This window comes from Pagrus major, chromosome 1 (genome assembly GCF_040436345.1).
Source record: "Pagrus major chromosome 1, Pma_NU_1.0".
Classification (NCBI taxonomy): Eukaryota; Metazoa; Chordata; class Actinopteri; order Spariformes; family Sparidae; genus Pagrus; species Pagrus major.
In genome coordinates, this window is record NC_133215.1 from 25,209,819 (window position 1) to 25,230,722 (window position 20,904).

Below are 20,904 nucleotides of genomic sequence, written 5' to 3' on the forward strand. Positions count from 1 at the left end.
GACTACTCTGTGTTCAGGCAGAGTGGAGGTCAAAGCTAACCAGTCATGGTCCTCAGTCTGTGAAGGTGATTTTGACTGGCAGAATGCAGAGGTAGTCTGCAGAGAGCTCGGCTGTGGGGCTCCTTTAGACCTGGTTCTCTGTGAAAACACAAAGGCTCTCAAGTGGATGAACAAGTTTAAGTGCAGAGGTGCAGAGTCCACTCTCCTGGACTGTGAAAGTTATGAGTCAGCTAGAACTACCTGCTCACCTATAGGAGTCACCTGTTCAGGTAAAGGAGAAGTTACTGCTGTCACTCTCAATAAATACTTTCTTTAGAAATCAGTCTCACCTTAAGGTCCATTTAGTAGCTGTTCTGGAGCTTTAGATCACATGAAATGATAATCTGTAGATGGAGTTCGCTAAATTTTATGACTCAAATCAAATTTTACCCCAACCCTTGTTTTTGAGTGCCCCCTTGCCTCTCAGAACAGAGTCACAAGATGTAGTGGTTGTAATCTCCCTGTATGAAATGGTATAACCCTTCAAGACCCTCATATGTCATCAGTAGTAGACCGGACATATGCCGTCTTCAGTGGTGGTGATTTCTCTGGCATTACTGATATGCTAACAAAAAGCTCTGGTACAGTCACTAAATGGACCTTGCAAAGAAGATTGTTTTCTTTACTGTCTCCAAGCTCACTTTTTTTTTGTCTCTGTTCAGAGCCTGATAATGTCCAGTTGTTGGAAGGAAGCAGCCGCTGCACTGGTAGACTGGAAATGAAACTCCAGGGTGACTGGAAACCAGTGGATGGTGCGAAGGGAGACCTGAAGTCTGCAGCTTTAGTGTGCACACAGCTGAAATGTGGTTCTGTGGTTTCAACTGCATTAAAGCCTTCTGCAGTGAAACCTGTGTGGGGGATCATTTCCTCCAGAGTTCAAGCTGGATCTGCACTGAGGGAGTGTGTATCAACAAGGCCCTGGCACTCCCGGTCCAGCCTGGAGATCACCTGCTCAGGTAACACCTTCAGTGGCATCAGCCATGATTCTAATTCTTACAGTTGTTATTCATCACAGCAACTGCTAGAGGTTTTAAGTGATCCAGGACAAAGGTCATTATTGCTTCAAACTAGACTAGATTTGCAAGCTTTTGACCCAGTGTCTTTGTTCTAATGGGGAGTTTTGATTGTCAGGACAAACTAGTGTCTTCTCACTCAACTATCTCCCTTGTCTTTACAGATGTGTTGTATCAGCCAACAATCTCCGTCTCTCCCTCCATCGGTCGGGTCGATGAGTTGTCCATCTTCACCATCAGCTGCTCCATTAAACCACAGTACCCAGGAGGCTCTTTCCAGCTGACCCTCACCACTGCCAACACAATGCAAAACTACACCCAGAAAGCCGTCAATCACATCGCCCACTTCCTGTTTCCTTCTGCAAACCGTGGCCACCAAGGGAACTACAGCTGTGTTTATCAGATCGACGTTTTCTCTCATAAGTTGTCCTCAGCGAGCCGCCCACTTTCTCTCATCATCTCAGGTAATGTGAAGGAAGGTGCAAAGCTGGGTCAGACAGGGACATGTGCCACTAGTTGTCTTTACATTCAAGATTTTGAAAAAATATCTCTAATGACAAAAACAGGGCATGGAGAGCTTTAATCAGCAGTTTCCAGGTTAAAAAAAAAAGGAAAAAAAAGTTGTGCTATAAAAGTAAATATAAATATAAATAAATATCAACTCCTGCCACTGGCAATGAGTGTGAATCAGGCCATTAGTGTGACTAATGTATAGTCACACTAATGCAGCATGTACATGACAAACATGGGAAAGACTATATTTTTTTTCTCTTAAGATCAAGTTTCTGCAGATTTTTTAATTTAAATTACTAATTAATTACTTTGAATGAATAAGACAGTTGCACACTATACAAAGGAAATTCAATTTTGTGATATTAGAGGTTTAAGGCATCTTATATTATATTATTAAGGCTGTTGTATTGTGACATTCCATGATTTGATTTGATTGTTGTGAATCTCTTTCAGACTCTCCAGTAGTTTACATCCCAAGATTCACTGTCCTGCTGCTCACTTTGGCCTTGTTTGTGTTTGCCATTTGTTTCCACAAAAAGGTAGGCCAACTGTGCTCACAAAAATGTTCTTAATCCGTATGCAGTGTGTGGGGAGTGCCTTAAAGACATCTGCGCCTATGTCCTTTCAGGCCACCAGGGGGCAGCAACCGGGAGGCCAGGAGAAGCTTGACCATTATGACCTTGGTGCTTCCAGAGCTGAGGGTTTGCTAAATGAAGAGGCAGCAGCCCAGAGAAGAGATCTCTAAGAAGCTAATCTTGGAAGCAAAGAGATCATTCAGGTTTCTTTAATGGCTTTTTGGTCAAAACTCCACTAACTACTCCACAAATTTTGTTGTCTTTTCTATTCCACACATTCTTCTTCCTTGTCAGAACCCGGTGCCTACATTACCCACAGTGCAACTCAACTGCCAACAGTTCAGTCAGAGATTCGGATGGGTTATGGTAGTAGCAGCCCATGTAGCCACAGGTGTCTGGTATACTCAGTTCTTTCAAACTTGTGGTCTTCAGACCCAGCTGATGCTGCTGACTCAAGTCACATCACTGAGGCAGTTTGGCAGATTTCACAAAGCTCGCCCTGGAACCACAAAAGGCTTTTTACATCTTTTTTTGTCACATATTCAGTTTTACAAACCAAGACATACAGGTCTTGGTGTTTGTGTAAAGTCCAATATTACACTGCTCAAATATTTATCTTGATATGCATATTGTTCAAAAACTGTTAGTTACTCAAGTAAGAAAACAAAATGTAAACTTCTGCATGTACATAACAAGCAATATTTTTTAAGTTTTGACAAGTAATCCAATAATTTTTGTTTAGAATAAATGTAAACACATGTATAAAAGTATCATTTAAAAAATTGTGTTATGAGCAAAACCCCAGTTTTAAATCTAATATAGACCAGTCACAGGTCACAGCTGAACAGACTTGGGAAAGTGTTCATTAGTTGACTCAAAATAGTTTTTTTGTAAGGAATATCAGTGTACTTTTGCTTAGCCAATTATTTCATGCTGCAAAGTGTGCTGTCAGTCTTTGTTTTAAGATGTGCTGCTTGAAAAAAACATTAGAAAAGACATCTGTACCAAGAAAACTGCGATTTTATTTTCCTTTTCGACTGCTTCATACATTTTAACACTCTAAAAGATCACAGTCCTGCTGAGACCTACAGATATGTATATGCGTTTTTCATGGAGAACAGTTCCTTTTCATTATAACAGGTTATAATATTGGAACATTATAATTAGGATAATTCATTGTTGACTATTACTGCTTCATCTGTACTTGAACAAATTACTTTAAAGTTCCAAACACCTTCTCAAAACCCTGTCTGTCCACCACCTGTCCAAACAGTGTGGTGAAATACAATGTCTCTGGACTGCTGTATCTCTTTAGTTTCCATATTGTCTCGTTTACGGCGTCTCCTGTATCCCCGATGGTCATTACATCTGACACAGGCAGGTACATGTCACAGCGTCTACCCCAGAAGTTGAGGTGGGACACTTTGAGTGTGGTCTGGGACGGGTCCAGGTACATCATCCCAACAACCCTCCTGAAGAAGTGACTGGCAATGTACAGCATGGCACCAGCGAACAGCGCTATCCCTGTTGTGTAGCTGACAAGAAAGAAGGAGACTTGTCCTTGGAAGTAGAAGAAAAACACTGGGGGCAAGATGACCACTGTGATCGCAGTCTGGAGCAGTTTGAGCCTGGACACGGCTCTGAGGTGCTTAATGTGTGGCAGCTTGTAAATCAGAGTGTATTTCTCTGTGGACAAGTCAGAGTACCTGACCAGGCCTGTGACTGTAGGTATAAGGGGTCCATGGAAGCTCTGCTGGATTGGTGTGTGACCCGGTGAATGAGCCTGCACCACCCCATTAGGTATCCGACCTGTGAGTAGGCATGATCCTCTGGTGCAGGACAGAATGCTGGAGGTTAACCTGCGATGGAGCACTGACCTGATCTGTGGGGAAATGACAGATATATTTGACCAAAACCATTCGCAAATTGATTAATTGATTGACAGAAAATGTATGGGCAAAATTTGGATATATTTTAATTATGCCAACTCTGGTTCCAGTATATAAATATTTGCTGTATTTCTTAGTCTTCTATGATAGCAAACTGAGTATCTCTGGGATTTTGACTGTAGGACAGACAAAACAAGCGAAGTGAGGGAACCTCGCTGGGCACTTTTTACTATTTTCTGACATTTTACCTGCCAAACTATCAAGCAACTAAATAATCAGCAGATAAATAAATACATTACATTTTTATTATACAAATGAATACAACACAGCATAATATATAACCCCCACTAGCTTAACATGAGAAAGTTTAAACAACATTTTAACATTAATAGTAGGGTTACTGAGTTGAATTGCATGACATTATATATTGTGTTTGTGTGTAATTATGGCGATCCTTTGGGCATAACATATGCATAACATCATGGCTGCAGTTGCACTTTGTATTACGTAGATGAGTAATAGTTTTTCAATTCAGATTCAGTCCCCAATGGGAAATCCTCCTTGCAACCAGATGGATAATAGTATGAGCAAATTAATATAAGCAATAAAGCATATGCACCCGTTTTGTTTTAATTAACTTAACTTCTTCATTCGATATAAGGATGGCTGAATAATAACCATGAACATTTATTTTTTAAGCATAAAAATTAGTGGTAGGTTGGCTACAGACCTTGGCTGTCATACATCCCAGGTAAAGCAACATTTAGCTTATGTGGCTAATTTAACTTTCATATCATGTTATGATGTCTTGCAAAAGAGTGACAGTTATGATAGAGTTTGAGGAAGAACGAGGCTCACCATGATCGCCGACAGAAGAAGGAAAACACAGAAACACGAATCTTCTTTTTAGAAATGAGAGACATACCAAAGGCAACACTTGCAGAGGCTAGCTAACATGAAGCATAATGTCAGCTACACCATGACCCGGAAGTACTCCACAATGTTAACCTTTTTTAATGTTTTGTTTGCTCGTGTGCCCCCTAGCGGGAACGTTGTACATTATCACTTTAGATATACTTATTTAAGTTTTTATTAAACTCTCTCTTGAACTTGAATCTGTAAGTGTGGCTGTAAAATAATTCCGGTTTGCGGTGACGACACGTGACGTGCGGCAGAGCTGTCACTTCCGCCACAGAGAGCAACAAGCTGGTAAACAGACCGACACTCTGGTATCGGTTTAAATGTCAGACCAGTTTTGCAGGTTTTCTCCGCTGTATTATTTATCTTATTATTTATCGGCTGCAGTAACTAGTTAATGTTGCCACTAGGGTCGACAGAGCATGACTTTATCTGAAACACAGCCTTTGAAGAGCGCGGCGGGACTGGCAGCTAACATTAGCTAACGTTAGAGGAGTCCGGCGGTGCATTATCTACCGGGCGGTGCTGCTTCCTGTTCTCTGACAGGTCCGAGAGACTGAGGGGGACCACAATGCTGCAGCTCGGAGATGAAGTCACCCTGTACTCGGTCGTCTTCGTGCTTGTCCTGCTGGGGACCCGGAGCCCGCTGTGGACGACCGCCCTCACCGCCTCCCTCTACCTCTTTATGGCTATGTTCCGGTTCCCCCAGGTACCGAGCAGCCGGGCCCAGCAGGTGCTGCACCCGGCCAAGGGCACGGCAGGCTCCGGCAAGGTGTCAGTGGTAGCTCACCGGGGCGGTGGGCACGACGCACCGGAGAACACGCTAACAGCCATCCGGGAGGTGAGAGGAGGCTGTGGGGGCGTCTCTTGTCCTGCACATGTGCTGGCATGGTTCTCCACACTCATAGCAACCCATGTGTTGCCAGTGATTACCAGGGACACAGCTGAGAGAGGCTGAAATATGACACGTGATAAAATTGGGGGGGAAAACATGCCATAGTTCTGTAAGCTGGCAGGGTGTTAAATGTGCCTTTTAAACAGCTTACTTCAGCTGCAAACACTGTCCACACTGCCATCCACTGAACTGTAGTATCCATAGCAGGCCAGTGGTACAACACATGAATGTTTGGACAGTCACAATTATGCACCACATTGCCCAATAGATACTGTGTTTTAAGGCAGACATGGATAGATATTTGAGAAATCTGACAATACCTTATCTTTTTGTCCAAAGACATAACACAAGCAAACTTATTTGCAAAATGTTTTTTTTGTTTTTTTAAACAATGTGTGCTGAACAGGGCATTATGAATTTAAAAAATCACAATCTAAGTGCTCTACAGTGTCCAACTACACAATGGAGATACTGTATTTAAATTAGAGCTTCCTTTTTTTGTATTGCAATCTCTTGTTATTTATTGGTCATGACCAGAAACTAATCCTCCCGAAATGGTTCAAACCGTTTTATTTGTCTATCCTGCTCTAGGCCAGCAAGAATGGGGCGACAGGCGTGGAGTTGGACCTGGAGTTCTCAGCAGATGGTGTCCCAATTCTGATGCATGATGAGACTGTGGACAGGACCACCAACGGGTCAGGACCACTCAGCCAGTTCAAACTGTCCGAGTTGGGTAAACTGGACGCAGCAGCTAAACATCGCCTCAGGTAAGAAAGAAGGATATAGCGAGGGAGGCGCATACAAGCATGCAGATCATCGAGCGGACAATGATTATTGTCTCTTTTAGGTGTTTATTGCAGCTTTAGATTCAGGATAATACAGGTTTTTGCAGCCTGAAGCAATAGCTTCTTGTTTAAACTGAAGGTTACAGCTATAATTTTTGCCTTTTCTGCTAATTTCTTATCATTGTCAGGGTGGGAATTGCAGTTTTTGCATTTTGCATTAAAAACCAGGCTGATGGCATTCTTTTAAAACCATCTTCTCCTTGGGGCAGATGGATAGATATTATTTAAAGTGATGTTGCACCAGGTCAGACAAGTAATGCATGTTTTCTGAGCTAGCTGGAGGCTTAAAGTGCTGAATACTATGGGCTGCATTATTAATCACTGCACTGTGACTTACTGAATGTTTGTTTGCACCTTGCTGATGTAGCCTTTATTTAGCAACACATCAGAGTATTGTCTTTCCACTCATAAGCTGGTATTCTCTTTCAAATGTACTTTTTGCAGTAGGACTGCCTGCTACAGAACAAATTGTTGCGGTACAGTTGCCAGGGATGCTGAATTGATAAAAAAACACATTGCTATGATTAATCCAGACAGGAGAGAGGCAAGGTGCTATTGATACAGAAGCATGCTGTTGGTAAAACATAGACGACATATAATTCAGCGGTTTCTAAAAACAGAAGAAGACAAAAAAAAGCAAAACAGTCCCTCTAAGAAGAGAAGCTGAGAGGCCGCCGGTAGAGACGGGGACACCATCTAGGACCCTGCCGCAAAAAGATTTAAATTAAAAAGTTATAAGTCGAATCTTGTAATATAGTTATCAAATCAAATACCAAAATGTACTCCCTGCCACTGCTGCTACAAAACAATTACAGAGGAAATACTGTATAAGCTTTATGTGGGTTTGGCAAGGCAACTGTAGTGAAGACAAGTTACCCAATGCCCCTAATTGAAGTTATGTCCCTAAGTTACATAAATACTTGACAACAATTACCTTAAGGTTGAGGTCTGCAGATACTTGGGATGATAATTACAGAAGCAAAAACTTCTCCCATTACCTTAACGCATATGAACCACCAGGAGACTCAAGTGCTCCTTTCATGCATACTATGGTGATATACGTATTTACTCCACACTGTCAGTTTACATGAGACAACTATATCCTGAAGTCATTTTTACTGGACATTTAGTAGAAGAAGGCAAAAAAAAAAGTTCAAGTAGCACAGGAGCATAAAGTCTGTACAAGTCTGATGCTCTGATCAAAGCTAAGAGTTGTTCCCCAGGTTAATGTGTTTTGAAAAGCATGATATGTGCGTGAGCTCGAGGTGGCTCTGAAACAATTGTGTCCTCTGTCACCAGGGACAAGTTTGCCGGAGAGAAGATCCCAACTCTGGAGGAGGCTGTGGAGGAATGTATCAGACTGCAGCTCATCATCTACTTTGATGTCAAAGGTCATCCGGACGAGGTACAGCCAACAAAACAAACAAACAAACAAAACAAGACTTGATTATGTGCAACATGTCTGTCATGCTTGTTGATTTAATTGATCTGTACCTAGTCAATATTGCATAAAGAAGAGAACACGAAGCTGTGATGTTAAGTGCCCTGGTACAAAATGATCCTAAAATATCTGTAGTGTACTGGATGTTCTAGTGCAGAAAATAACAAGATGATTGATTCATTTATCAAGTAGTTACTAATGAATTTACTCGTTACTGAGGGTGGAAAGCAGCCCTAAATGTTTCTGTCATACATCTCTTGTTGAGGAGTTGATTGTAGATTTTGGCTGGGTTTCTTTAATGATGTAGTCTGACACAAATCACCCTTTTCCTCCCTGTGAAAATCAATACTTAGAGCATTACACAGCTGCATTACTGAAAAAAGTAATGTGGTCACGGTTAACTTGAAACACTGATATAAATTCTACCTGCTGATCAGGTAAATAAAACGCTGGCAGATTCGGAAATAATTTAATAATCATTAGTTCAAGTCTTATCATTACCAGTGGGTCACAGTTACTTTGACAAACATTTATTCCAGTTTGTACTGTCCTTTGGGACATTTTTTGTTTGTTATTTGCTAACATTATTACAACATCACTAGATGTTTCTGGTTGATTTGTGCTCAAAAAACTTTACATACTCTATCTGATGTTAAAATATGACTGAGCCAAAGCAGCTCTGAGCTGAAAGATGCAATTAAGTCATTTACTCACTGCAGTGCCATTTCCATTTCATTCTGCATATTACAAAGCTAAATTAAAAGCTTTCATCAAGCCAAGGCGAGTTTATTTATACAGCACTATTTAGACACAAGGCAATTTAAACTGCTTTATAAGAGCATAGAAATACTATAAAAATGGGACATTAAGGTAGCATCAAAATTGCCTTTACAAGACAGTAAAAACAAAAACAAGCAAATGGATAGATAGGAAAGATATTGTATTTAGAAGACAATAGAGACAAAAGCAAGAAAAATAAATATTTACTGTACATTTTAAAAAGAAGTATCTGATTAATTGGAAAGCCACAGTGAACAGCAACGTTTTAAGCCTTGATTTAAATGAGTAAACAGTTTTAGCGTACCTTATGTATTCAATAAACTCGTTCCACAGGTGGGGAGCATAGAAACTAAAAGCTGCTTCACCTGACTTGGTTTTGATCCCAGGAGCAATAAGTTAACCGGTTCCAGATGACCTGAGGGGTCCGGGTGCTTCATAACGTATCAGTAAATCAGAGATGTCTTTTCATTGTACTTTGAACCACTTGATGAGCGGTTCCACGTTTTTACAAGAGTAAGGAATGCTGCAGCGGTCATTGTTGTTTCAGGCTGGTTCAGTCTTGCGTTCGGGGCCCACAGCAGTGTGTCTACACACACACACACACACAGCTGCTTATGACCACCAAGTGGTTGGACAGGAACACACACAAAGTGATATAAAGCATCACACAAAAGCAGCTGACTGTCCTACAATAACCTTGTGTTTTCTCCTCCCCCATCCAGGCAGCTGCTGCCCTTAAAGAGCTGTATAAAAAACATCCAGTCCTCTACAACAGCAGCATCGTCTGCTCCTTCGAGCCCAAAGTCATCTACAGGGTAAGAGGGAAGTTTTTCAGGATGGTGGAAGTGAGTCAGATGTTCTGTGTTTGACTGTTTATCTTCTAATGAGACGGTGTGAACATTTTGATAACATTTGGTCGCATCCCTCCCGTCAGGGCTCAAGCACTCAGCTTATTTACGCTAAATGTCCATGTCGTCTATAATTAGGTGTAAAGCCTGACCACTGTAGGAAGATGAGCTTGCACCACAGATGATGCCATTACAAATGAGTTTGCATTTTTGCCATATTTTCAGAGATATGATTGTATATGAATTTGACTGAATGGTAACATAATAAAAAGGAGTTCTGATTCTAATCATTTGAAAGCCACAGTAATCATTAACACTGCGTGTCTCTCTGCTCCACTCCGGCCCAGATGAGACAAAGTGACCCAGAAGTAGTCACAGCATTGACCCACCGCCCGTGGAGCCTGAGTCGGCTCGGAGATGGAACCCCACGTTTCTCGTCGCTATGGCAACACCATTGGTTCACGCTAATGGACATGGTGTTGGACTGGGCGCACCATCACATACTGTGGAAGCTCTGCGGCACCTCGGCCTTCCTCATACAGAAGAACTTTGTCTCACCGTGAGTTTCTGCAGCTGAGACCCATGAGTACTCTACTATACATGTACTGCATAAATCTGTAGTGAATGTGGGAGCCATTAAAAGTCAAGATTAACCTGTGTAATATTGTTGTTCACACCAGAGGATATAACTGAGTGTTTCTGTGTGCTGTCTGCAGGGAATACGTCCAGTACTGGGCCCAGAGGAGGGTGGAGGTGGTAGCCTGGACAGTCAACACAAAAGTTGAGAAAGAGTATTACCAGGAGCTGCTGCAAGTCAACTACATCACAGACAGCCTGGTGGAAGACTGTGAACCCCATTACTGAGAAACACATGAACCCAGCACATGACGTGTTGACACATAAACATTAAAAACGATCATATGAAAGGAACATTTCACTGTCTACTCATCACCCATAATGTGGCATCAGGTAAGAGAACATGTGCCACGCTTTTATTCCCACACACACTTCGAATACCATGAGAGTGTGTGTATGAGTGTGCATGTTTATTTGAGGCAGTGAAACAAGGTGCCATACAATAGGCCAAGTAAGAGACATTTTGAGGCATTTATAGGCATTCTGGTCATGCAGTAAGTGTCTATGATAGACATGAATCAAACGTACTGTATTCAACAACTCAGGACTGCAATGATGATTTTTTTCCTTGATAATCTTGTCAGTCTTACTGTCTTCAGACCTATAATGTCTTACATTGATTGTACTTTGTACTCAGTAAGACCATTAGTCTGAAGTAAACTACCTAAAAATGATTCTTACAACTTGTGAATAATGTCATCATATTTAGAACTAATATAAATATTTTATAACTGTGATGTACAAAAGGACACACAAGATAGGCATACAAATAGTTCTAGCACCGCCCAATGCAGGTTTATATTGCACATACACCACCCAGTATCATTATCACACAAAAGAGTTAATTATTATTTTTTTTAAATGTTGTGATCTTTGTTTGAGAAATATCAATTGGTTCATGCTGGTTGTCCCCACTGTATCCGTAGAGCGGATACCAGTGACTCCAGCACCGTCTCAGCTTTGTTCTGTCCAATCCATCTCATGTCACCTCAAGGTTATATGCTGTACTGTATATGAAAAAACTGTAGGACAGTGCAGGGGAACAGTAAGGGATGATGTGTAGTACAATAAACTATAAACCAGTAAAGAGAACATTCTCACTGCAGACGTGTAAGCAGAATCACAGGTGTATCTAATAACATGAACAACATCTCTGTTGCATTTGGGTCTGAAAGTAAGTTGTGCCAGTTAGCCAGCACCTGCAGTGTCAGCATGGTACGTACATGGAATACTACCATTATTATTAATGTTAATCACATGTGTTGGAAAACTTTAATTCACTATTGTAGAAGTTTCCAGAAATAATAAGACTGCTATCATACTGATTATATGTTATTATCAACCTCATCTACATTTGATCTATGTTTAATTTAATCTGATATGACTTGACAGTTTTAAAATAATTAAAAATGATTCATTGCAATGCTTAACCCACAGTTGGTCTTAAAACTGGAATAAATACATTCTGGAGATTTTGTGCACATGCGAAGTCAGACGATGCTGGATTTGTCATTTTTAAGAGAAATGTTTTCTGTTCGATTTTTCTTTTTTGTGCACCCTTGGACAGCTGAGAGCTGGAGTCACCAAATGGGTCCCCACAGATCAGCTGATTCAGCTGACATTCTGCAGCCAGGCACTGTGCAGAACTGACATGATTCAGAAGATCAACATTAAACTAATGGTGTTACGGGCACCATTAACAAGTCTTTTGACACCCATGTTTGCAGTCATGCTTTTTTTTTTTTTACAGATCACACAACCAGGGAAAGAAAAGTCGAAAAAAACAAATAAAGGGAACTGTGCCACTTTTCGTGAGTAAACTTTAAGGGGCGCTATTTAGTTTTGGAGAACAAATTCAAACTCAGACTTTTAATATTTACAATTTTAATGAGATAATAATACAAACTTACAAAATCATATTTATTTTTTTCCATAACTGAATAAACAAGCTGCTCTCAGAGGAAAATAAGGTCCCAGAACACTGTTTATAGCTATATTTGGCAGGGTTTGCCAAATATAAACAAAGTAAAACAGTATGGCATTGTGTTGTCCTTTAAGGTCAGTTTGTTTATTCAGTCATGAAAACAAAGATAGTTTGCTTAGTTAGTTTGTTTAGGCATTAAAAAAATCTGTCCATGAAGATCTTTCTCTTCTGATAAAGTTTGTTCCTCAAACTTCATCATGCATATTTGAGAAGCAAGCTTGGGTGATTGAACTGATGGGAAAATGAACAGGAACATCAGCTGTCCACACTGTTATTAACATTGGCTGTAGAAAGGTACAGGGACAGTGTGAGAACTGATAAATGCATCTTGTTCAATACTGAGTAAACATCCTTTGACCAGGGTTTGACCTCCGCTGTTAATGCTGAGCCTGTGTAGCGTGGACTGTTGATGATTAGCCTCTTGGCTCAGAGTCTCAGGTGATTGACCCACATAGTACAGATGAATGAGGGGTGAGTGGGAGGTGTAATGTTAGATATCACCGTGGATAAGCCTGTCTGAGCCGCTCCTCGTCCCCCTGATCTTAAGTTACTAAACGCAGCCTGTGGAGAGGAGCCACTCAGGTGAATTTCACCTGGACGACACAGGTTACCTGTTCTTACTCTGTAGTACATCTAAGATAAAGGGTTTTCATGCCGTCAGTCCTTAGATATATTAGTTAAATTGTAAATATTAATCAGACTGTCTTAATTATTATTTAATAAGCTATTAGGTGAAAAGTAAATGTACAAACTGCAGCGGGTATGTCAGTTTTTTTCGTTACTGTCAGCACGTTTATCTGCCTGCGCCTTTGGTTTAATAGGTGAAAGGTGATCGCTCCCACTCCTCCTCCAATGCACCGTCTGAGGGGCGTGCAGTGACGTCACGGAGGGGGGGTTGCCCTGCTCCGTCAAGCAGCCCGCGCACATAAACAGAAACAACAGGAGCGGAAATGAGGAGACTCCAACTTCAAAGTAAAGGTCACGACAGTTATGAGACTGGATAACTTAAAAATCTTAAGAATAAAATGGGAATTAAAAGGATTTTAAGTACTTATTTTTTCTGCAAAGTAAAAGATAGCACATCCAACTAATTAAAATGCCGGTGGAATGGAAAGTGTCACTTCAGTCTTGAAAACAGAAGATCAATCAAGACAATATATTTATTTCAATGACTATAATTATGATAGTATTTCAAACAAGTCTTGCAACAGTGATCTTGAATAGACACGTGTGGGACAAGTCTCTCAATAATTATCTGTGACGTGTGTTCAATCTGTCACAGATCACCCACAAAAATGTGTGACGATGAATAAATTGATGAGCAAGAGCAAAGTGCAGGATCGTCTTTCTTCTGCAAAACGGAACAAAGAAGTTATCCAAAATAACAAAAAACATAAAATAGACATGTAGATATGCAATATTGGTTTACAATTTCACATGGTTATATAATATTTACAACTCATAAAGAAGTACATCTGATGCAATTTCATCACAGGATATGGAAAATGCACATCTGAAATTCCCAAAGTTTATTAACAGGCTGTCAAATAGCACGAGTACATTCTATTATTTTAGATAATTTATTATATTACATCACACCCTATGGTGTAATAATCCAATGTTGGCTAAGAATGAAAATTAGAGGCCCACCCAAAGACTGGACATCAAAAATTAACTATTCATAATTGAAATGATGCAAGATGACGTTGTGTAAAATCTGTTATCAAACATGGCTTTTATTTTTGAAAACTCTGACCGGAAGTGGTGCTCATCATTCTTTCTGGCATGACGCTTGCCAAGCATGGTAGCTTTCCGTCCTGATGAAAATATCAAAGTGTGCGGTGCCCTTGTCTTCTGTCACAGAGCTGGTAGTTATTGCGGTGAGTCCCGGAGCACAGAGGGAAGACTGTCCCGCCTGGAGTGTCACTGTCCTCGGCCGTCAGGAAGCACCGTGTCCCCCCTCTTCTGACTGACTGATCACCTGCATGTGGAGCGGCTTTCTCCTTGGATGACCTACACGCAACCTCTCTCAGGAGCAGCAGACGTCGCTTCATTACAGTTGAACACCTGCTGGTCAGGAGGAGCAGCGGGACACGTATCAATATACAGCGGGCAACAAGTCAAAGCGAGAGTCCCGCAGGCCTCAGGCCGACTCCAGAGCAGCTGACCTGGGGAACAAAATACGACGTTGCTAATTTTTTTTCTCCCATCGTGGCTGCGTCAGGAGGGGCAGACACCGGAGTGGAAGTCCTGCAGAGTTGACAGTCAATGACAGCACCTGATAAATAACAAGACAGACGGACGGCCTTTGAAGAGGGACACTACATCATCCGTGGAGGTTACATGATGTACACAATCACCAGAGGTCCCAGCAAACTTGTTACACAACGGAGGACAGGTTAGTGAATGGATGCGCATGATGCAAAGTCACATCATCAGATCCACTGTAAAGTTTGGGCTCATGCAGCAGTGAAAAGCCCCCGTGTTTGCCTGCGGAGGGGTTAAAGGTAAACTGCGCCGTGCGTGAAACTATTCAACCCTACATTTTGTCTTGAAGGTCCCACGCAACAAATCGAGAGCAAATTCAGCGACCTGAAGCTCAAGCCGACGTCTTGGCTGTCATCGAGGTAAGTGTCCATACTGATGTGTTGTTTTGGTGTATTTGTTGTGAGATCGTCTCTGCGGGCCGTTTGAGCCGCGTGGGCCCAAAATACTCACGCACGTGCGCCGTGAGTGCGATCATGTAACCGTGACTTTGGTAAAGCCGCTGCACCCATTATCGGACGCAGCTTTTCCCCGCAAATTCTCGCAGTTTCTCTGCGGTCTATTACCGCGTGATTTTGCGCGAGACAGCCGACGGTCCTTCCCCCGCCTGTCGGCGGGCTGTGACGCCGGTTCTGACCCACCTGTCCTGCCGGGGTTCCTGTGCTCCCTTCAGGTGCTGCTCGGACATAGCAACACCATTCAAAGACGTACTCAGCTGCCAGTTTGTAGGTGCACTTAGCTTAAACAGCTCAAATGAGGAGGACAAAACCTCTCGGTGTGATGTAATGCACATAAACATAGTCATTCAAAGCCTCTCTAAAACATTTATAACGTTGATGAAATTTGGACGTCTTGCAGGAATGTTTGAGAATGCATTAGTGTTATGTAAGAGGTGTACCAAGGACTTGTTGAAAGGCATTCTGGGAAAAAGAAAGCAACGTTCAGTCATTTAAAGGTCCAGTGTGCAGAATTTAGAGGGATTTGGGGTCAGAAAGTGAATATAATATTGATAATTGTGTATTCATTAGTGTTTAATTGCCTGAAATCAAGAGCTGTTGTGTTTTTGTTACCTTATGAACCTTTTATGTCCACAAAGGGAGCGGGTCGTCTTCCACAGAGGCCGCCATGTTGCACCGCCATCTTTCTTCAGCAGCCCAGGCAATCAAACACTGATGCTAGAGAGGGTCTTTAGCATGTACGCATATTATCTATTTAACAATAGAACTAGATACCCAAGGATGGCACCTATTCAGTTCAATGAGACTTGCTCGCCAGGCTCATACACCAGAAACAAGTTTCTAGTTTCTGAGTTTACTTCCTGGTTATGCGGCCGATACACGAGTCCCCGCTTTGCCCATAGACCTCACCTTGTGATGACATTGCAGTTTTGTTTATTCCTTTTCTGAGCTTGAGGAAAGATTTACGAGTTTAAAACCTCCATGACTTGAAAAATCTTAATATAAATAGTCATAATTGACCTTCGAGGTGTCCTGTCAACAGTTTTACAGACTTCTGTTTTATAATAGCAGTCTATGGGGAAAATGCTTTTCAGACCACAGGTGATCTTTCTGCTGCAATACTGTGAGTGGCCACTGGGCAAAATTGGAACCAAAGACCCTCATATCCAGGTCTAAATAGTAGATTCATGGTTTTACAAGTTTAGGTGACGGTGAGGGGAGGGCTATTTAGTTGGTTGCTAACAGCAACATCACTGCTAGATGCCACTTACATTCGACACACTGGACCTTTTAAGGACAGATTAAACAGCAAAAACTCAACACGGCTTGCTGTAAAATCATTTTCTCTGAGCTCCCTCCTGATGAAGACAGTGAGATACATCTGAAAAAAACTGAATTATTGTTGTATGTCCAGAATCAAGAATGAACCATCAATCTCAATTTGTCTAAAAGCTAAAGACACAACCTCAGGCGACAAACAGCAGTCAGACATATAGTTTTCAGCAGTTAACAGGCAACCAGCATCATTTTTTAATCACTGTGCGTTGTAACTGTTTGTTGCAGGCTGTCCTAATCCGTCGAGTTGACATTAACCCTGTCTGATCTCTCTCCAGCTCTCCGCCCCCTAAGATCGTGTTCAATCGTCTGAACGGGAAACGCTACCACAGTGCAGCCACACAGAAGACCGCCAGCCCAGCAGAGGGGTTCACTCCGGCACATGAAGAGAACGTCAGATTTGTGTATGAAGGTGAGAGACGCAGGATCAATACATGAGCAGATGTGGGTCACAGTGCCAAGGTCAGACCACCAGGGCCAATCCTGAAGCCGGGAGAGATTGTAGATCCCCCTCTTAACCCAACAAGGTCAGAGGTTGAGAGGATGGAACTGGGACATTGTGGTGGGCAGATAATCTCATACGCATTTCTTCCTGACTGAGCAGCTGCAATAAAATTGATCGGTTACTTTGGGGCTACAATTTGACTCATTGTCAAAGCGGAAAAAACAAGCAGCGCCTGACTGATGCAGCTGTTTTTATTTTAAGAGAATCGTTGCTTGTAGTCTGTAAAACCCAACAATGATTAAAAATCAGGACTGTGCACCTTCCACCCTGTGCTGAAGTTTACCAAGCATGCGTTACTGCTGGCCAGTACTTCATGCCCCGGTGGAAATGAATGACTCGTAGAGCTCAATGGGCTTGAACCATCTTATCTGTGTTACTCTTGGACAGCTGCCAGTGAAGACTGGTCTGTGGCATCCTTTTGTGACCATAAAGTTCAGCCTGGGAAAAGCTCTTTTTTTTTCTTCTTCACTGCTCACTCCTAAAGAAAAACCTCCGGCACAGTCCGTCGAGTTGTGTTAAGATGAATGACCTGATGGGTCCACTGTGATAGGAAAGCTGAAAAGGCCACAAATGTCACCTCCAGACATGTTTAAATAACATTTTACCCAAACACATGCACACATATTCACATAGCTACATGTTCTTTATATGTGACATCCACTCAGAGTGATACAGGCTGCACAAAGGAAATCATGTTTGTGTTCAAGGCGAGTCAAACCTTCAGGCTTATCTGTGGGTGAAGCTGGAAAACCTTCACCCACTGCAGATAAAACACACCACAGACCAGTGCAGCCCTCTCCTAAGGGTGTTGGGAAGAGTGTCAGAGGTGAGATCAGAAATGTAAGGTAAAAAAGAAAAGAGAAATGTTGTTCTCAAGTAATAGAAATGGTTTGCCTGTGCCTACACTTGTAGGTAGACTCAGTGAGTGATGCCGGCTCAGGCGTGTGTGAGCTGACCAATCAGAGCAAGGGGGGTGTCCTTAAAGAGTTAGGAGCGTTTCAGACAAAGAGGGTTTGGACAGTATGAGAGAACTGATGGGTATTTTGAGCAAAAAAGCTAGTAAACCTATTCTAGTAGTAACCAAAACTAAAATGATGAACCTGTAAATGAGCATAATATGTCTCCTTCATATCCGTAGAATCTGTGTAGTCTAATCTATAAGGCAATGTAAGTCAATAAACCATAATGACTGTATCATAAAAATCAACCTGCATTTCGCTCTACAGCGCTTTTCTCTATGCCACCATGCATTATCTCCACTTTTTGCACCACATGTAACACAACATAATGTTAAGTGCATACAACGTGAAGCTTTTTGCTGCAAGAGGAATCGATGCTGTAGCTGTTATTGTTATTTTAGATACATTTTAGATCCACAGGAGGTCCATTTTCATAGGGTTTCAAAACGAGCCTTAATCCAGGCTGAAATCCAAATCAAAAGTCCTGTTGACCAAGGATGCGTTCAAGTGAATTCAGTTTCTACTATGTGTGTTTGTTTGTGTGCAGCATGGCAGGAAGTGGAGCAGAAGCTGGTGGACGGAGACGCAGGGGAGCCAACTGACAGCCCCGGGCCCATTCAGTACACTGAGAAGACTCCCAGTGCTGCGATGAAAAGTAAGTTCCTGCGTCTGCACTTTTACTCAGGCCTCTTTTGGATTAGCACACAGTTCCCATTCATTCACCTGCAAAGACTCTTCAAAGAATGACAACAAAGTAAATTGGCCCTCATATCTCAATACTCAGTTTTATGACATCCACACAGATTAACCCTCTTCCTGCGTTTTAACTCCCTGAACTTTGAACCAGTAATATCTCTATCTTTTTATTATTCCTGGTATCACATGCAGATCTGCAGCCAGACGGCAGCTCTTGTAATAGTTTGTATTAATTTTTAACTCTTCTTAAGTCTATGACAACCGGGCTGGTCTAAATAAACCAGCCCCGACTACTGATTACATGTATCGTCTTGATTCGCACACACGTCTGCTCTGGTTCTTCTTCTTCTGTGGCTCGCTGCCCTGAAAGGTTGTGACAGATTCACTGCAGAATACAATTTTTTAGAATTCTGAATTATCTAAACCACCTTTCATGGATTGTTGTAAAGATATTCATGGTTACCAGAAGATAAATCCTGCTGAATTTGGTGATCTCTGCTAGTGCCACAAAGAGGTTTATAATTGTGCTTTTCAGTGAAATGTCTCAACAACTACTGGATCGGTTGCATTCAGTTTGGTACAGATGTTCATGGTCCTCTCAGAAGAAGGCTGGGCGAGATGGCCTTAAAATAATAGTGCACTGTTTTAGGCCATATTGTGATACGTGATATATATCTCGATATTTTGTAAAAAAAAAATTGTTTTATTTTATAAAATCAAATATCAAACCAAAATACCTCTATTGATCTTGCAGTATTGTCGGGATGATTATCAGCACTGATGTGGATATAATGTCTAACTGGGTAAAGGCAACTATTAGAACAAGTAGACCAGTCTAAGTTTAGAAAATGACATGTTTTTGCTTCACTTATTCCAATAACGCCTTTTTAAACTTTATTTTCAATTCTGCAGGTCAGTAAATTAAAGAACATGTTTTAACCATTTGAATTTTCACCAATTTCTATCACTTAAGCAGGTCAGTCCAATATGGAAGACGGACAGAAATTAAGTTAAAGTGGCGTTATCAGCAGAAGTTATGCAGAAACAAGTTGGAAGTTTCCTGGAAATGTATGAAAGAAATTACCAGTTATTCATTAATAATTAGCAAATGTTAGCACGCCAAAAGGCTAAACTGAATTGGTAAACACACCTGCTGAACATCAGCATGTTAGTATAGTCATTGTGACATTAGCATTATTGAAGTACTTACTTGAAACTAGCAACACCTTTGGACATTTCTGGTGCATTTATATCCTTAATCTTTGTTTTCGTTTCTAAACATTTTAAACTTTGTGACACAGATTTGAAATTCTAACATTGACTTGGTTGACATTTTGTCACCCCCTCTGGTTTTTATTTTGTTATCTGTCCAGATCATCTCTCGTTTCTGTGAAACTGAATTTGAATTTGACATCCATGTGACAAAATGAATAATTAATGAACAAAATGAATGAATCACAGAACACGGATTACGCTTTAATTCTCTGACCCCTCTGTTGTTTTCGTCTCTGCAGACTTTGTGCCCATAGACCTGGAGGAGTGGTGGGCTCAGCGCTTCCTTGCCAACATTGCCAACCTTTCATGACCTGCTGAGGCTTTGAGTCGGGACAGGAAGCACCGCGTCGATGCTCCGTAGGTGAAGGCATCATGAGTGTGGAGAGGATCCGTCTCCAGGATCTGCGGTACGAAATGCTCGTACGTAATTTGGAATCTGATTTGATGCCTGTGCTTCACGCTGCTGTAGAGAAAAGTGGGTGCACAACACGAAACCCCCCTGATGCAACGACAGTGACCTGATTGACTCACAGCGCTGACTTGATGTTGTGCTGCTGCGAAGGACCCGTCTTTCTCTACTTGAATGATGAATCAGATAGAAGTTGAGATTTTTTTCTTGCTCAAGAACCTGCCTCCTTTCTCAAGTGTGCTCAGCTGTATGTACGCTGTGGCTGATCTTTTAATATAAATCTATTGAAGAGCAAAAAAAGTAAAATGTTTTTCAAAAATCTCCTGTGTGATGAATCATTTCTGTGAATTTAACTCCTTGTTCTTATTTAAGAGAACACATTTAGCATGTGTTTATTTGGTAAAATACCTCATGCGGAGGATTAATTATTGTACCATCACATACATGAATGTGTGAAATCTCATTTCCCAACTGTTTAAACACTTCTCCTGAAATAATAGCTCAGTTTCTGAACTGTGAATGCAACTGAAAACTGTAATGCATTTTGTCAGTCTCCACAAATCTCTTGCAAAATAGAACACTGCAATTAAAATCATTGATGGAATGTAACTGAGTACATTTACTCA

The 20,904-nt window shown here is 41.5% G+C and overlaps 3 protein-coding genes across 3 annotated transcripts; 2 read left to right on the forward strand and 1 right to left on the reverse strand.

Annotated features, from left to right (window-relative positions):
- Positions 1 to 3,142: 3,142 nt before the first annotated feature.
- Positions 3,143 to 4,996, reverse strand: tmem186 (transmembrane protein 186). Its single transcript, XM_073471348.1, has 2 exons — positions 4,888 to 4,996; positions 3,143 to 4,022 (listed from the first exon to the last, which is right to left on the reverse strand). The coding sequence occupies exons 1-2, from the start codon at positions 4,888 to 4,890 to the stop codon at positions 3,354 to 3,356; spliced, it is 672 nt and encodes a 223-aa protein (XP_073327449.1). The 5' UTR covers positions 4,891 to 4,996; the 3' UTR covers positions 3,143 to 3,353.
- Positions 4,997 to 5,213: 217 nt separating this feature from the next.
- On the forward strand, positions 5,214 to 11,885 carry gde1 (glycerophosphodiester phosphodiesterase 1). The gene is made up of 6 exons (XM_073471335.1): positions 5,214 to 5,788; positions 6,434 to 6,609; positions 7,987 to 8,092; positions 9,631 to 9,723; positions 10,104 to 10,315; positions 10,473 to 11,885. Exons 1-6 carry the CDS (start codon positions 5,519 to 5,521, stop codon positions 10,618 to 10,620), a joined length of 1,005 nt encoding a protein of 334 aa, XP_073327436.1. The 5' UTR covers positions 5,214 to 5,518; the 3' UTR covers positions 10,621 to 11,885.
- A 1,683-nt stretch (positions 11,886 to 13,568) lies between these two features.
- mcrip2 (MAPK regulated corepressor interacting protein 2) lies at positions 13,569 to 20,599 on the forward strand. The gene is made up of 5 exons (XM_073471359.1): positions 13,569 to 14,774; positions 14,934 to 15,003; positions 16,713 to 16,846; positions 18,446 to 18,553; positions 20,109 to 20,599. Exons 1-5 carry the CDS (start codon positions 14,720 to 14,722, stop codon positions 20,177 to 20,179), a joined length of 438 nt encoding a protein of 145 aa, XP_073327460.1. The 5' UTR covers positions 13,569 to 14,719; the 3' UTR covers positions 20,180 to 20,599.
- The last annotated feature ends 305 nt before the right edge of the window (positions 20,600 to 20,904 follow it).

Excerpts from the sequence above, each read along its gene's own strand:
- mcrip2 (XM_073471359.1), top strand. The coding sequence starts at position 14,720 with ATGATGTACACAATCACCAGAGGTCCCAGCAAACTTGTTACACAACGG. Across the intron at positions 14,775-14,933 it reads TGTTACACAACGGAGGACAG|GTCCCACGCAACAAATCGAG; the intron begins GTTAGTGAATGG and ends TTTGTCTTGAAG. Across the intron at positions 18,554-20,108 it reads TCCCAGTGCTGCGATGAAAA|ACTTTGTGCCCATAGACCTG; the intron begins GTAAGTTCCTGC and ends TCGTCTCTGCAG.
- gde1 (XM_073471335.1), top strand. The coding sequence starts at position 5,519 with ATGCTGCAGCTCGGAGATGAAGTCACCCTGTACTCGGTCGTCTTCGTG. Across the intron at positions 6,610-7,986 it reads GCAGCTAAACATCGCCTCAG|GGACAAGTTTGCCGGAGAGA; the intron begins GTAAGAAAGAAG and ends CTCTGTCACCAG. Across the intron at positions 9,724-10,103 it reads AGCCCAAAGTCATCTACAGG|ATGAGACAAAGTGACCCAGA; the intron begins GTAAGAGGGAAG and ends ACTCCGGCCCAG.